Source organism: Argopecten irradians, chromosome 12, assembly GCF_041381155.1.
Source record: "Argopecten irradians isolate NY chromosome 12, Ai_NY, whole genome shotgun sequence".
NCBI lineage: Eukaryota > Metazoa > Mollusca > Bivalvia > Pectinida > Pectinidae > Argopecten > Argopecten irradians.
The window spans coordinates 2831491-2850245 of NC_091145.1; the positions used below are offsets into that span (position 1 = coordinate 2831491).

At 33.2% G+C, this 18755-nt stretch overlaps 1 protein-coding gene across 1 annotated transcript; it reads right to left on the reverse strand.

The window, feature by feature from the left end:
• Positions 1 to 8927: 8927 nt before the first annotated feature.
• LOC138335955 (small lysine-rich protein 1-like) lies at positions 8928 to 18755 on the reverse strand. The gene is made up of 3 exons (XM_069285172.1): positions 18628 to 18755; positions 15165 to 15394; positions 8928 to 13406 (listed from the first exon to the last, which is right to left on the reverse strand). The coding sequence occupies exons 2-3, from the start codon at positions 15219 to 15221 to the stop codon at positions 13143 to 13145; spliced, it is 321 nt and encodes a 106-aa protein (XP_069141273.1). The 5' UTR covers positions 15222 to 15394; positions 18628 to 18755; the 3' UTR covers positions 8928 to 13142.

Below are 18755 nucleotides of genomic sequence, written 5' to 3' on the forward strand. Positions count from 1 at the left end.
AGGTCGACCGAGCCGAGTACAGCATAATCGCTCATGAATGATTAAATTGGAAATCGATGAGTAATATTGGCCATTTTTCCATAACGGTATAATAGAGGATAAAATGGTCCCGGCGAGATTAGAGAGACCCGCTAATGGCAGTCAAGGAGATAAGGCCCTGGATTAGCTACGTACGAAATCATGTTTATTAGCGACCTGATGGCTCAATCAGAGAATGATGCAAAATGGTAAGCCACGTGCAGAGAAAGTGGGTATTTCACCACCCGTATGTTCCAAATTTCATCAACCGATTTTTTCCAAATGGCATTTGGCACAGTATAATTTGCGCGATATGAAATATAATGTTATAAACTGATTGTATCTGTCTGTTGTTCCTATATAATCCCATACAAATTGCTTGTATGGCTAATACCATCGGTGCATGGAATTCACGCATGTTTCTCACAATAATGGGCATCCAAACACACATTGACTTTTATAGTAGGCGTCCCACATCAAAAAACTTCTCGTAACCACAACTTCAAAATAAAAATTTGCCAATAGAGCTTTCGATGAACTATGTCCATGTTGAAATCGCAACATCTCGGAGAAATTTCTGACAGTCTTCGGAAATATATATTTAATAATATTGATACTATAATACAGGAGTTTCGAGATTGTAGCTCTTCTGTCTATATTTACATTTTCACTGCAGTCCCACTATGTAACCTTACAGTGCAGTTTGCAGTCATATAGACTCTGAACTTCAATCGTTTTTTTATGACATCATTATCATTGTGACGTCACAATTGTCGTGCCAGCGATCACTGAAAACGGCTGTTCAAATGGCTGTTCCATCCTTGACGATAACGAATGGTTAATTCATTATAGATGCAAAATCCCTTTGTGTTTCAACACAAACTGTTAATCAAATATACATGTAGATATATGCATTTAACGTCTTTCAGTTGACGTTCATAGCCAATATAAATGCTAACTGGACAGAGGCAAAATTAAATCCAACATGAAGTGCTAGCGCGCTTCACGGAATTTGCTTCTGTCCAGTTGGCATTCATATTGGCGATGAATGCCAAAGGAAAGACGTTCAATGCTTAATTGAAGGCGCGTTTAGGTGTCATATCTCTGAGGCGATTGATCCATATATTTTTATAGACGGCGTTGTTATGTCACTCGAAAGTTACACTGACGAGCTGTCCTAGTCTAACATATGTCTAGATATACCTATAAATATACAGGTACTTAGGGTGATGGTGATATATGTACCGTATAATATATGTATCAGATAGCGATCTAACATTCCTAATAGTAAGGCTATTTAACTAATACTAATGTCAACTGGTGGAGTGGCACAGCCTAATGGGCCTTTTGGACCTTATTGTAGATTTAGATATGGCTACAGTCAGGTGCAGTTATGGAAACGCCCAGATATCCAACAAAGGGTATTGCAATTGAAATTGACATTGCAAGTCAAACACTACTGTAGGTCTTCAAGGTTGGCACAAACTTCATAAAATTAAAGGTGCTATGGAAAATAAAACTGATCTACATGAAAAAACGAAGTGAAAAAAAACTTCAACCCTAGAAACTTTGGAAATTGTATAAAACAGTACCAGTAAAGCAACAAAGTTCAATATTCTTGGACAGCTGGTTTGTTATGCCTAACATCCTGTGACCGAACATGTATAATATACGGACGGATTCTCACTAATTTTCAAATTCCTTTCTGTTCTGTGAGACTATGTGGATCCTCTTGCCTATTTTATAGTGCTTAAGCCTACTACTAAACACCCACGCGGTCACAGTAGCTCTGCAGCTGGAGGCATTTTCCTGATATTAATACGCAAAGGGAAATTATGTCGAATTGTGATTAAATAGTAGTTATACAATACACAAAAATCAGAATTTTGTCATCTTGTAAGTAGATTAATTAAGTAGATTCTGAGAGATTTGGTCAATGCCACCAAATCTGATTCTACAAGCTCACAAATACAGACATTCCAGGGATCATCAGTTCGATTTGCTCTCTAAAAGGCTTATAAAAAGATGTGAAACGAACACCTTATTGGTTGTTCTCAACAAGGAATAAAACGTATTTATAGATTCTGTGGCAAAAAGTTAAGTTGGATCAGAAACTGCTTCTTGGACCAGTAATTTACGGACAAGCTTGGTGACAGCCTTGTATTTCGAATACTCATGGTGACAGCCTTGTATTTCGAATACTCTGGTCAAAAGGACCGACAGTCTAACTGGTAGGTAAGGTAATTGTAACCCGTATATTTCTACTTTTTCAGGACTGACACTATATAACCTAACCAACAAAAAAGGGAATTTATGAGATCATAATTCTCCTATAACTCCCGTTGAGGCTTCAAAGTTTGTCGTGTCCAATTGACATCTATTCTGGCATCATTGTCAACTAAAAGAGTTAATGTTTCTAATGTATTTTGGGAAAATAAAGATTCGAGATTCGAGTGAATTTAATAGCGGGGTAGATACAGCGATTTTTTTTCGTAACTTGGAGGTTGTTTTTGTGATGTAGTATGTATATAGTCACTCATCTATGTCCCTCCTTTGGATTTAATTTTGATGTAATAAGGAAATCATCCATGCGTGAGACTTCAGTATATTCTGTTTCAATCTCGAGATGAAACTCAAATGTTTAATTTTCTTTATCAAATTTAATTTATATTGATAGTTATTCACCGGAAAGATGTTGCGATTTTCAGAAAGAATATTGAAATGAAAAGTATTTTAAATATATCTTATTAGATGTCAGACTGAGTACAAGTCCGTGTATATGAGTAACATTGCTATCTTACACATGTCTACAATGCTTTTAATTCTATTGCCTAGTTATTATTCAGTCTGGCAACAAAGATAATTGGTGTTAACATCTTAATGTGTGACATTAAAAATCCCAGAGGTGATTTTCTCTGTTGCTCGCTTAGACTCCGTTGAAAGGAATACCAATGTATACTACCGAGACAGTTCCCTGTAACAACGTTATCAATATTTATTGTATAAATCTGCTATAAAGCCGCGACTGTCTTATGGAAATCAATAAATAAACATCAGCTCTCATAAAACGGCAAGGATGGTTAATGTGATTGAGTCGTGTCATCGTTCTTCCAATGCACGTGACAATATGACATCTCACACGGACATCTCGCTCACTACGAGATTGTGCAGATGAACACAATTAATTAATCTTACTCTTTGATATGTGTTTAGTTGGATTTGTGTTGTGACAATAATCCATGGAAAGATGAGAGGGAAACCTAATGTCCATGTTTCCGATTGTCTCCCGTTGGATTCCCTGCTGGAAACCTTCTCCATGCGGACAATATAATCCGAAGCTGGTTAAAACACGTGTTCGTAAAAGCCAGCCCTTCCTAGTCAATCTAAAGTCAATAGGATTTACTTGACCGTCGCTTTATTGATTAAAAATAACAAAAATCATAAATCACAGAGCGTATATGGCAGCTTTGATTTCAGGACAAAAGCAGAGTAACATTTATCGAGATATAACACTCTTTCATCCTGACAACATGCTAAAACGATCTCTATTGTCCATAAGCACAAATTTGTATACGTGTAAACTGTATGTATTTCAGTATACAGTACATGTATCATCGATATGAAACCATATTCATCGAAACATGATACTTTGAAGCAAGACTAAAATTGTCTAAGAATAAAAACATTTATATATAGATTAAAAGTACATTGTAGTAAAATGATGCAATTTTGACTAAAATTGCTTTTAGCTACATAAACATTTTGATCATCAAATCAAGATATATAATTCACTGTAACATTGACTAGAATCGTACGTAACACATGTTGATGAATTCCGTCAATCATCACTATTCCTATATAAACAATTACGGTTATAGGAAAAATTAAATGATATGTTTCTGCAAATGGGGATATATGGAAGCATTGTTAAGTGTCATTTCAAAATCATTTAAAGTCGCTTTGAACCAGATATTTGGTTCTCAATCTTATTAAAATGCGGGCCTGAAATATCTCCGAGTTTATAGTTTGAGTTTGCGAGTCCGCATGTTAACCAGATTTTGCCTTGTATCGTTTTAACACGGCAAAAATGATCTCTTTGTACCGTGATGTGAAAACGCTTGTCATTATTGAATTTGATAAAAATCACGGCTAGCAAAATTTAAGATTATGTGTATTCGGAATATTATCTCTGGCATCATATTTAGGTAAGACAAGATGTGACGATATCAAATACACGTAAATTCGCATACATTTAAAAAAAAAACAAAAAAAACATCCTTTCGTTTTGTACTTTGATACATGAACATGTAGCTATATTCCCACGGGGAAAAATGATCGTTAGTTTGTTGGTTGAATTTTCTGGTTATCGTTTTCAAATTTATTTTTCAATAAAAATATCTTTTGATTTAGCAAGGATTTATAAGTCATATACGTCCTTGGATTTAGTAACATTTAATTTCTACGTGGTTGTGTACACGGAATCTCGACAAGTCTGGAAGAGTTATATCCCTTTGATCGCGCTCAGTATAAGCAGGGGAGGTTACTCTTGCGATGCAGATTTTTCCCCATAATAACAGCTATTCATGTATAAAACAAAGTTTAACCAAATGATCCATAATTAAGTATGTTGCCTCAATAACAAAATTAAATTATTGAAATAAAATACATAATTAATAATAAGTTGTCACAAAATTAGTTCATAATGATAAACCTTTAAAGTGCCACAGGATGGAGTTATGCCACAGGATGGAGTGCAGTGTTTCCGCTATCCGGGATCGAACCCATAACCCCAAATTTTCAGCTTACTGCAATGCTGCTCTACCGACTGGGTCCCCCTGTACGTTTTATTTAGGGCTACTTCATATCCATTTAATTAAAAAAGAATGTGTTAAGAAGTCTTTTCAATTTTACTATAATCTGGGAGTCATCAAAGATAGTTTTCTTTTAAGTCTAGTCAATTTGACCACAATGAAAATGACATGTCCATTTACCCCTAAACCAGAGATCTATATATATAGTATGTACTATCGTTTGCCTAAACTGTAGACTCCGCCACTGTTGATACTACATGTATTTGTAAATAAAGAAAGTGAGTTTACACGAGGTCAACCAATGCAAGAGTTAAATTACCGAACACTAGGTAACGTACTGGGCACAGTTTAGAAATTCGTGCCAGGTCCCTGTGGTATTAGGTCGTAACAGAGTTATCTCCCTTGTGGGACGGTACATTTTATATTGATTGTGACGTCATGTTTTTGTTTACCGAAACTCACGTTCCATACATATAAGTAGCTATTTTAACACAATCGTAAACACTTAAACAATGTACTAAGATGAGAAATATGAAAATACGTTCCAGTGAATTAAACCAGACGAACTCCTGGTCATGTGCCCTAGGGTGTCTAAAAGCTCCGGACTGTAAACCACTTCCGTATTGTATCCGGTTGGTTCACAAATGTACTTAGTGAATCTTACTCGATTTAATATAGATTCCATTGATTAAAATAATATTCGAATGTTCTTTGATGAGAGGAACGTTTATTAACATGACCGACTGATATTTTTATCGTAGAATTTGACAAGTGATTGTTTTCGTTAGATTTAATGGAGTTATCTACCCTAGTTAAAAAAATTCGCGCCAAAAATTATAAAGAATGAAAGACAATTTAAGGAATTATATTCAAGAGTTTATTTGGCAACTTTCTACATACAGTACATGTATATATGAGGTTTTTTTTGCTGTTATTTCCATTGTAACAAGTGTAAATGTATTCTATGATACTGTTATACACAACAATCCCACTAATGACCACAAACATATTGAATGTTGATTAGTTAAAGGCACTCTCGTTACACATTATAGGATTCTAGATATCGCGTTTGTATGATAAACTAACATCGATATTGGTATATACATATGGGTATATTCCAAGGCTAGCCTGTTCATGTGTCGGTTATAATTAGGACCACAGGAGTTTGAAAATGTAACTAATACAATATACATTAAATTCGAACCTATCTTTATATCCAAAACAAATTTGCGTCTATTCTGAGGGGTTAAATTCAAATTTGACATATAACCATTTTATTTTAAATACAGGTATACAAAAGCAAATATAGGTAAAATGTTTGTTGAATTTTAATCTAAATAAATTCTAAAACGTTTGAAAATCATTTTGGATGATATATGAATAATTCATAGCCTTCTGTGTTTTAGATCAGCAAATCTCTCTATCTTTGTACATAACATAGCTCTAGGTACAACATCGCAAAACACAACCGTCTTCCTAACAGCTCTACATATAACACATTTTATAAGATGGACCTTTATTGGTACACAACTGATTAAAATACAATATCAATACATCTAGACTTGCTAAAGTTCAGGGTAGTCTGATTATTAATCTGATATTAATCTGTAATTAATTAATAAATTAATTAATATACTTCATCTAATCAATGATATACATCCTGTATGTATGTTTAGAAGTAGATTTACTGCCTAGAGTACATACATGTACATTGTATGACAGTTGTATGTAAGTACATGTATGTAAGACCTGAATCTTCAATGAACGCTGAATTACGATGGTACACTGATTTGGCCAAAGGATTTTAATATCACATTTAAGTACTAATGTATGCATTAGGCACAACCATACAATTTAAATGTATTGCTATATTCAGCTGACAAGTAGATGTATCCAGCATATCAAAATATAAGAAAATTGAACGAAAATCGTTGCAAACATTGAAAAAGGATTTCATTTCCAGCAAATCAGTGCAATGCATGAGAACATTATTTGGTTTGAAATCAATGTGTATTCTTTGGTTGGATAAAAGGATAAAAAGGAACCATAAAATTTGTTTGATTTGGCACATACCACAATGAAATGCATCCTTTTTGGCCTATGTGAATAGTGAGCTTTTGTGTGAAATAAAACGACTACGAATAGTAGAGACATGAATTCTTTTACAATTGAGGACCGTGTACATAAATAGATCACGTGGCATATTTGGCAAATATTAGGTATAAATAGAAATGTATAAAACGTCAAATAAATTAAATGAAAAAAATAAAATAAAATGACAAGTTATTTTTTATGACTGGTACCTCAAACCATGAAACATTCCAAAGAGATCACTTGCACAGAATCATCACTAGATGTGTGTGGATCAACAGATGCAATAAAATCTAATAAAAGAAAGAACAAACGGTCATGGAATTCATGATGTCCTCAAATTTCTGCTTTACAATATTTTGTTTTTACTTTATGTAGTGAAAAATCTATCACAACTACAAAATGTATCATAGAATACTACAACATGAAACATGATAAGTAGTTAAAGGGATGTAACTCTTACATATCACAAGATGTGGAGAGAGGTATTTTGGTAAATTTTAATACCTATATATTCTTATTGAAAAAAAAATGAAAGAAAAAAAAAATAAAAAAAAATTCGTTTCAGGCATAACGACAAAAAATCTAATAGCTTGCGGTGTAGAATCGTTTGCCAAATTTAACTGAAATGAAGCAGCTATAATGTTATCCACTTTTGGCCCTAGACCATACCTTCATCACCTGAATTATACAATAATTATATTGCTCTTATGAAGGTGAGAAATTATTGCTTCCAAACAGACTTCCTGAAAGTTTCATGTTACTTAAAGAAAACAACATTAATCAAATCAACAGAAAAAATACACTCAACATTGTCACAGGAAATATTCTTTTTCTAAATTCAGAAAACAAAACACAGTAAAACAATTAGAGTAAACACAGTTTTTACCGCTACAGGTAATTCTCGAACAGTATTTGAGGTGATTTCTTTTCATTTATATGTCCCGCTTCCTATGAACATGCATATTGTAACTTAGGACAAATCAGAAAACAACATGGCTGACAGGCACCAATGCACATGCATTTGGAATTTTAAGTATTTTACTGCTACGAATAGACTTCTTATGCTCATTTTCGGCTGAAACGTCTTTTCACATGGTCAATTTTGCAATATAGATCTACCTGATTTTATTTATTCATTGATTCTAAACAAGTTGCCAAACATCCAGAAAAATTATCTACTCTTACAGATCATACAATCAGTAATTTTAATTTATATTGTTTTTTTAGAAAACCTTGTCCTATGAGCAAGCATTTTCACGCTATTTGTAAAAAAAAAAGAGAAAGTTTCATGGAGTTTTTAACGGTGCAAAAATGATGATATTTTGAAAATGAAACATCGAAAGACTCAGCAAATAGTATGAACTGAGAGAGCAGACAATTTCGTATTGTTATACTAAATTTGGTAAATATCCGTCGATAAATAAAGCCATTGTTCTTAGGTGAAAAAAGTCGAAACCTTGGAGCAAACAATCACGTCGCCATTTTCCCGTCGAGCCGATCTGGAGCGCGAAAATGACGTTGCAGAATAGTTAGATGACGTCATCACTATTGTTAAACTGCCGAATTTCAGAGAGCCTAAAAAAAAGGCCCTTTGGCACTCAACGGTAGTATCATAGAGCCTATATATAGGCTCTGTGGCACTCTAGGGGTTAAACAATGTACTAAGATGAGAAATATGAAAATACGTTCCAGTGAATTAAACCAGACGAACTCCTGGTCATGTGCCCTAGGGTGTCTAAAAGCTCCGGACTGTAAACCACTTCCGTATTGTATCCGGTTGGTTCACAAATGTACTTAGTGAATCTTACTCGATTTAATATAGATTCCATTGATTAAAATAATATTCGAATGTTCTTTGATGAGAGGAACGTTTATTAACATGACCGACTTATTTTTATCGTAGAATTTGACAAGTGATTGTTTTCGTTAGATTTAATGGAGTTATCTACCCTAGTTAAAAAATTCGCGCCAAAAATTATAAAGAATGAAAGACAATTTAAGGAATTATATTCAAGAGTTTATTTGGCAACTTTCTACATACAGTACATGTATATATGAGGTTTTTTTTGCTGTTATTTCCATTGTAACAAGTGTAAATGTATTCTATGATACTGTTATACACAACAATCCCACTAATGACCAAAAACATATTGAATGTTGATTAGTTAAAGGCACTCTCGTTACACATTATAGGATTCTAGATATCGCGTTTGTATGATAAACTAACATCGATATTGGTATATACATATGGGTATATTCCAAGGCTAGCCTGTTCATGTGTCGGTTATAATTAGGACCACAGGAGTTTGAAAATGTAACTAATACAATATACATTAAAATCGAACCTATCCTTATATCCAAAAATATTTTGCGTCTATTCTGAGCCTGGTTGAATTAAAATTTGGCATATAACCATTTTATTATAAATACAGGTATACAAAAGCAAATATAGGTACAATGTTTGTTGAATTTTAATCTAAATAAATTCTAAAACGTTTGAAAATCATTTTGGATGATATATGAATAATTCATAGCCTTCTGTGTTTTAGATCAGCAAATCTCTATATCTTTCTACATAACATAGCTCTAGGTACAACATCTCAAAACACAACCGTCTTCCTAACTGCTATACATATAACACATTTTATAAGATGGACCTTTATTGGTACACAACTGATTAAAATACAATATCAATAGATCTAGACTTGCTAAACTTCAGGGTAGTCTGATTATTAATCTGATATTGATCTGTAATTAATTAATAAATAAATTAATATACTTCATCTAATCAATGATATATATTCTGTATGTATGTTTAGAAGTAGATTTACTGCCTAGAGTACATACATGTACATTGTATGATAATTGTATGTAAGTACATGTATGTAAGACCTGAATCTTCAATGAACGCTGAATTACGATGGTACACTGATTTGGCCAAAGGATTTTAATATCACATTTAAGTACTAATGTATGTATTAGGCACAACCATACAATTTTAATGTATTGCTATATTCAGCTGACAAGAAGATGTATCCAGCATATCAAAATATAAGAAAATTGAACGAAAATCGTTGTAAACATTGAAAAAGGATTTCATTTCCAGCAAATGCAAATCTGGTTGTGTTCTTAGAATCAGTGCAATGAGAACATTATTTGGTTTGAAATCAATGTGTATTCTTTGGTTGGATAAAAGGATAAAAAAGAACCATAAAAGTTGTTTGATTTGGCACATACCACAATGAAATGTATCCTTTTTGGCCTTTGTGAATAGTGAGCTTTTATATGAAATAAAACAACGAAGAATAGTAGATACATGCATTCCTTTAAACATTGAGGACCATGTACAGATATAGGTCACGTGGCATATTTGGCAATTATTAGGTATAAATAGAAATGTATAAAACATCAAATAAATTGAATGAAAAAAATAAAATAAAATGACAAGTTATTTTTTATGACTGGTACCTCAAACCATGAAACATTCCAAAGAGATCACTTGCACAGAATCATCACTAGATGTGTGTGGATCAACAGATGCAATAAAATCTAATAAAAGAAAGAACGAACAGTCACGGAATTCATGATGTCCTCAAATTTCTGCTTTACAATATTTTGTTTTTACTTTATGTAGTGAAAAATCTATCACAACTACAAAATGTATCATAGAATACTACAACATGAAACATGATAAGTAGTTAAAGGGATGTAACTCTTACATATCACAAGATGTGGAGAGAGGTATTTTGGTAAATTTTAATACCTATATATTCTTATTGAAAGAAAAAGTGAAAGAAAAAAAAAATCGTTTCAGGCATAACAACAAAAAATCTAATAGCTTGCGGTGTAGAATCGTTTGCCAAATTTAACTGAAATGAAGCAGCTATAATGTTATCCACTTTTGGCCCTAGACCATACCTTCATCACCTGAATTATACAATAATTATATTGCTCTTATGAAGGTGAGATATTATTGCTTCCAAACAGACTTCCTGAAAGTTTCATGTTACTTAAAGAAAACAACATTAATCAAATCAACAGAAAAAATACACTCAACATTGTCACAGGAAATATTCTTTTTCTAAATTCAGAAAACAAAACACAGTAAAACAATTGAGTTAAAATGTACATTATCATTAGATACAGATGCACAAAACATCCTTAATACAAAGGATTTAGTTCCTGATGTACATGTGCTCCAACAAAATTTGATACTGTACAAATGGATATTTTCGCGAGTGCTTATTTTCGCAGTTTGCATGCATGAAAATTCCTCTGTGTTGTTAATTTAGCGATAGATACACTTTTAAAAATTTAGCAAAAAGTTCATACATGAAGAAAGTATTACGCCCAGGGGAATTTTCGTGATCAAGCGGTCGTCGCGTAAATCCCCCCTCGTAAACATTTTCACGTTCACAGTATATACAAATCTACAATATCACAGTCAAATATGGAAAACAACGCTAACCATTCAACAAAAAACATCACAAAATTTAATATTTGCCATAATTAACAGAAATGTGTATATCTATATTTCATAACATATACATGTAAGAGCACAATACATATTTTCATCACTACATTGATTTGGCAGGTTTTCCTAGTTATGTAGCGATCACCACCATTCTAATCTCACCATTCTACTTATTATAACATGGCACATTCTTGCTTCAACTCCAAGCTTATTGATACAACAAGACAAGTTTAATAATGTCTTTATCTTGAATTTGACAATGTTAAATATATGAAGAACTATTTAGACACATACAGATATACACTAGTACTGTAAATGTATACACTGCAATTTAACGCACATCTTTTTTTCAAACACTGAATAAATTTGCACCACTTAATACACTTCATATCAAATATATGAGAAGCATACTGGTTCAGGATATAAGGAGAAGAACAGTTGCTTGTTCATGACAAATTGAAAGGGAGAACCCTTGCTTGTTCATAATTTAAGGAGAAGAACAGTTGCTTGTTCAATACGTAAGGAAAAGAACATTTGCTTGTTCAGGACATAAAGGAGAACCCTTATCTTCCATGACATGCTCCAGGACACTTTGTTTGTTCATGACACTTTGCATGTTCATGACATAAGGAAAATAACTCATGCTTGTTCATAACATATGGAGAACCCTTGATTATTCAAAACATATGGAGGGTGCTCAATACTTGTTCAGAACATACAGAGAACCCTTGCTTGTTCAGAACATATGGAGAGATCTTGCTTGCTCAGAACATACGGAGAGCTCTTGCTTGTTAGGAACATATGGAGAGCTTTTGCTTGTTCAGAACATACGGAAAGCTCTTGCTTATTAGAAAATATAGAGATCTCTTGTTTGTTCAGAGCATAAGGAGAGCACTTGCTTGTTCAGAACATACAGAGAGCTCTTACTTGTTAAGAACATATGGAAAGCTCTTGCTTGTTCAGAACATACGGAAAGCTCTTGCTTATTAGAAAATATAGAAATCTCTTGTTTGTTCAGAACATACGGAGAGCTCTTGCTTGTGAAGAACATACAGAGAGCTCTTACTTGTTAAGAACATATTGAGAGCTCTTGCTTGTTCAGATCATACAGAGAGCTCTTGTTTGTTAGGAACAAACAGAGAGCTCTTGCTTGTTTAGGACATATTAATTACTATTATGAAGAAAAATATATTTTCTTGTTCAGCAATTACACTTGAAGGGAATGTACCCTTCATGTTCAGAACACTTTATCTAATTTATGAATTTAAATTACATAGTTATGTCTTTCACTCACACACATGAAACATTAAAACTTGTGTAGATCAATGAATAAATTCCTCTTTCAAATACTAAACCTAGGCCATCAAACTTGACTGAACTGACGTAACACCTGGTAACGATCACACATTTTCAGATGTTCACTATTGGGTAGAATTGGTACAGGTTAATTTGACTCCTGGAAGACAGGATCTATCACAGTCTACTCTTGTTAACAGTAAATGCATTGTCTGCTGTGCAAGTGTGTGGTCACCACTGTACATAAAAGCACCATTTTGTGTCACTGTCGCCTATCTACATCTACTGTGAAGCCTAACAAGTGATACCACCCTCACCAATAAAGTCTCATCAACACAATACTCTTCTATACCAGTATGCTTTAAAGGCCACCGCACTAAATATCCTCCGTGCCTTCACATACTGCAAACACATAATTCAATATAACTATCCCTAAGAAGCTATTATCATCATTTCTTTTTCTTCTTTCCTCCTTTCTTTCCTTTTTTCTTTGGTGCCTCCGCCCAACCAAAGCCCCGTTTATCCAGGGCATCTGGTGCGTCGTGTGCTATATAATACAAATTTTCCATGGCTGGACCACTCATGATGTCAACTTCAGTCTTTTCTGCCTTCGCAGATTTGGCTGATGCTGCCTTTGACTTCTTTCCGGATTTCTTTCCAGATTTCTTTCCTCCCTTTTTGGCAGATTTCTTTCCACTTTTCTTTTTTCCAGGCTGGAATAGAATAATTTTTCTGAGATGTTGCGATGAAACATTAAGCTGGCCTGGTTAGTCAGAAGTGGGTCAAATGAACGATCAAACTTTAATTGTTATTAAAAAAATGGGTATTTATTCCTGTTGATAAATTATATGTAGTTTAAAATACAGGCTGAAGGATATAGATAATTAATAATTAACATGTGTTAGAAGTATTCTTCGATAAGTACAATGACACGGTGCACCATAGCCAACGATTCTGAGGTTATCTTATAATCAAAGGATCAATAATCCTTTCATTTATTTACATGATATAATTTATATAATTCACCTGTGAATTACCAGTCGAGATTAGATACCGATTTAGGGTTCACAATTCTATACTCATTAGGTGCTGATATACATAAAGGCACAATCATTACTCTAAAATCAAACTAGAACTTTCGCCAGAGTGGACAGCTAATACTGCTGCTGCACAAATTTAATAACTCCATTAATAAGGAACATTGCGGAACCCTAAATACTCGACTAAACTCCCCTTTATGTCAGGGTTCTGTGTACCAAATTTTATCAAAATCTGTCAAGTAGTTTAGGAAGAGTTTGCGTCTACAGACAGACAGACAGACGGACAGACAGACAGACAGACGGACAACCCAATTCCAGTATACCCCCTTAACTTCATTGAAATACAAATAGATTACCGAGGATAAATCAAGACAACAAAATACATTAGGTCCCACTCACCCCAAACAATTTCTCTTAAAGTAGGTAAACCGTGGAAATATACAGTAGGTAGCAGTGACTATTTATATAGAATGTGATAAAAGGAGAAATGCACCAGATGCATAAAAGAAAACTTCAAAAGCTTAATTATTTGACACAACAAAAAGCCAGAACCGTCTTTCCAGGTATACATGGGGGACCAATGATTCCACATTATCATGCAAGACAAATGTATTGTTTGACAGTGGCGTGTTGGGCACAGGGACTTGACACAGATACAACCAACAGTTGTACAGCACTTTGTTATAATAACGGTGATGTCAATAATTAAAGTTTGAATTGCATTTGTAAAGTGCTTAGGATCATGCTCTGTTCGTGAGAGTGAAATATCATAAGTGCATGACAACAGCTTTATAAATAAAAGTTATTTTCATTCAAGCTTTTTTAACAGTATTTTGTTTTGATTTCTTATTAATTTAATGTTCTTTTAACAGCTAGTGACATTTAAGGACTGCAACTAGTTTAAAATAAGAAGAAAAACCGGAGTAAATGGAGAAAAACCACCAACCAGAGGCCAGTACACCCCTTAGGGGTTTATATTCCTGCCATATATCAGAGCCAGTTGGCCACCTCGTGGCCCCTTTTAAACAGCACACATGTACAACAAAGAATTTTATGGATAAAAATTGTGCAGCTTACCTCTGTGAAGGTTTCAGAAAATAAATAATGAATGGTAAAACTTCATTAAGTTTCAGAATTAATTAAAAAAAAATTCAATAAAAGACAAAGTAATTTCTATTTAAATGGTGGTATACTGTATTAGGACATCAATATAATTTATACCATAAATATTTGTAATTATGTAAATACACTTGTTGTTATCAACATTCACTTAAACATGGAATCTAGATTTATATACCCAAACTCACAATGAGTACAAACACCTTTAACTATATATATATAACATATGAATGAAAATTGTGAAACTTTGGATAAATCTGTTAAGATATTATGCGTGAAACAGAATTAAAATCAATAATTCTTCTTCCTTACCATATTTTCTTTACTGTGCTGAGGTTTCGCGTTGAATTCCTCGTGTGTTAACAACATCGATCACCACCGTAGTCTGTGAACACGCCCCATTCAAGTGATTTAGTACAGTTAAGTTCCAGTACTCTTCTTCACTCCTTATTTCATTCTGGTAGCTAATAAACTTCTTTTGTATTTTTGGTTACTATAATATACCAGTTCAGTCAAAATGCTGCAGCCCTTTGAAGTCGTAACTGTTAAAGAAGAGTTAAATTACATTAGTAGTACGTAATCATATCATACATATACTTATAGTAATTCCCTTCTACATTCTATTTAAATAAAACGTAATTACTCAGATCCAATTTCAAAGTGTTTAAATTGATTCTAAGCCATTCCTTTATGAAGCCAAACCTGAACACTTCTCCTTCACAAATGAGCAGATCTAAGTATAAATGCCTTAGAACTTATAAAAGGCCTACAATTGTATCAGTATTCTTCTTTTCAAATAAAGTTCCACAGTAGCACTATGTGACAAGTGAACGCCATTACCGTTACAATACCTTGGCCAATATTAATGATGTTTTTACCCCTCTGGGATTTGATTCCTCTGTATGATACAAGTGTTTAAAGCCTCTTGCAATTGATAGCTATTTTTCTGCTTGGACTTTAAATATATTTGTACAAAGTATTTTGAACAGTGGGTCCTATGTTCTAAATTTGTTACCTAAAGTGTTTAAAGAGTTTTGATATATACACAATAAGTACAGCATATAACATGTAAAACTGATATATATATATATAGTTCACAAAGGTGCCTGGTACAGAGGTGTGAGGGGGATTATATACCGTATTTGACACAATAAGCGAATATGTCCCTATAAGTGCCCCTCCCCTTTTAGAGACCTCATTTCAAATGCCCCCAGACCAAAACTATCAAAACTGTAAAGGATTGCAATGATTAAGTCTTGTTAAGCACCTTTTTTTTTTTTTCTATTTTCTAAATGCCCTGGGTTCTTATTGGGTCGAATATTTGTTTTTTATATTTGTTTTTGTAGTTGTTTTTTTGGCCTTATTAATTCCAACATGTTAGCGAAATGATTACTTCGCAATCAAGGACTGTTAAATAGTTAATATTTACATTTTGCAAATTTAAACAATTATTGGTGAAAATTTTTAATTCACATTTGATTTTGAGCTCAAACTTTTTGCAAAATCATGCAAAAATGTATATCTTGCAAGAATAAAGTGATTAACAGTTAATAAAACATGATATGAGTGATCTAACTGCTATGGACGAAAAATTGCTAAACATTTGTTGACGGAATTTTCTGTCAACATGTGTTATATTGAACAAGAGGTAGAGGTCAAAGGCAACAGTTTGGCTCAATTTGGAGAGTCTACAAATGTTTTGTTGTTATACATCATGTCATCTTCGCTAGTCAAGGCATCTGATTACGTTACATAATCAGAAGCCTATAGCCTTGGCTAGCGAAGATGACGACATGTATATAAATACAAAAGAATCTCCTTCATTACAAATGTATAACATAATGTATTGTAGCAAATAAAATTAATGCAGTCATTTTAGTTTTGAAATTCAATATTACAAAGACTGAATTTATAAGTTTGTGATCAATCAATGATGTTTGGTAGAACACAGAACGGTAGAGTTTTGATAAAAACAAAGTGATTTTTGGTGTGGTTCATCTAAAACTTGTTTTTACTATGAAACAGTATTCCAAATTTGCATATTACAGAGTTATCTGCACTTGCGGGTAGGTATTAATTGTGACGTCATGTGTTTGCGAGCGTAACATCATACTTTTTGGAGAAAAACGATGTGAATTGCGCTCACAAAACAATGACGTAACAACCGATACCTATCCGCAAGGGAGCTAACTCCGTAATATGCAAAGACGGAATAGGGAATACAAAGTAAAGGTATAACAATTCATATTCTTAAATTTGTTATCTCTCTCAGGACTGATAATTGTATAAATAATTTATTTTATGTTTTATTTTTCATCTTTCAAAGTATTTTTTATATAATAAAACTTAACAATCACATCCATAATTTAAGATTCTTATCTCTTTTCCCCATCAAAAATTAATGTAATACAGATACAGTAATATATGCCAATTACTACAGAAAGCAAATAATAGAATATTTTTTTCATATGTGCAGTACGTGAACAAAAGACCTTGGACACTTCTTAGTTTAACTATATATTTCATGTATTTTTACTTTTTGTCTTTGAAGTTTCTTGATCTCATCTATTGTCGGATTTCAACCAAATTTGACATACTTAGATCAAAACTTGGACATGTAATTAGTGCAAAAAATAAAGTGAAACTGAAGCATCAGAAAATTATGAAAATATTATTAATTAAAAGCATAAATAATTTTCTTACGAATGCCAGATTTGGTTAAAACCAATCCATAGATGAGATTAGGAAAAATCACAGAAAAAAAAGTAAAATACTATGATGTACAGTAACGTGCCAAAAATCTTCGTTATTTTTATTTTTCCCTATATATTCTATGTATTTTTACATTTTTTCTTTGATTTTTCCTTATCTCGTCTATTGGCGGATTTTACTCAATTTTGGCATACTTGTAGAGAATTATCTACACTTTCAGCTCATAATATTTGTATAATTTTCCGATATTTTGTTTTCAAAATATACATCTTTTTTGTGCACTACTTACACTTATGACGTCATTTCCTTCTTTGTTTTTACCAAAATGGCAACGAAAAAGTATTGCGTGGTAATGAAATGCGGTTTTCTCAAAAAGTGCATAAAGGAAAATAAGTTCTGCACCTAGATGAGATCAGGAAAAATCTAAGAAAAAATGTAAAAATACATAGCATATATAGGGAACAAATAAAAATTACAAAGACTTTTGGCACACGACTGTACATCAAAAAACAAATATGATTCGTGAGATGTCAAGTACTTTGTCCATGTACAATGTACGAACTGTGCCATGATGATAATATCATCTAATTAAAATCAACAGCCTTCTTGTACCATGCTACAATGTATTGACACCTGGCTTACCCAGATTGTCAGGCCTATTCTATGCCTTCAGGCTATTGATCGGGGGTTTCTGATAGTACACGTACCCTTATTTATATGACTGTCTATAATTATATGACTGTCTATAATTACCATAATTAAATATTTTGAAGATATATACAGTACACAGATATTCACCATGCTATATTTGTATATGAATACACAAAAAACGCACTAACTATTCAGCTCTGAGGTTCATGATACCGGCGGGGTTAAATAGGGGTTAATACAACTTATTTCCTGAATTTAGGCTACTGTACTGTAAACAAACTGCACGTCATCGACTAAGACGACTTAACAGTTCAAGTAAAACGTGTTTACATGTAAACATAACATCTCAAAAAACGACTGAAAGACGAGAAACAAATCCTGTCATTATCTGCATAGCGGTGTTCACACTTACCATTGTTTAACGTTGTAGAAAACCATTAACGAAGACGAGCCCAACGGTAGCTTCCCAGTAGCAGTAGATAATGCTGTCGCCATGGTATCAAAACGGAAGCACTTCCGGTAAGGGATCATTCATTGTCG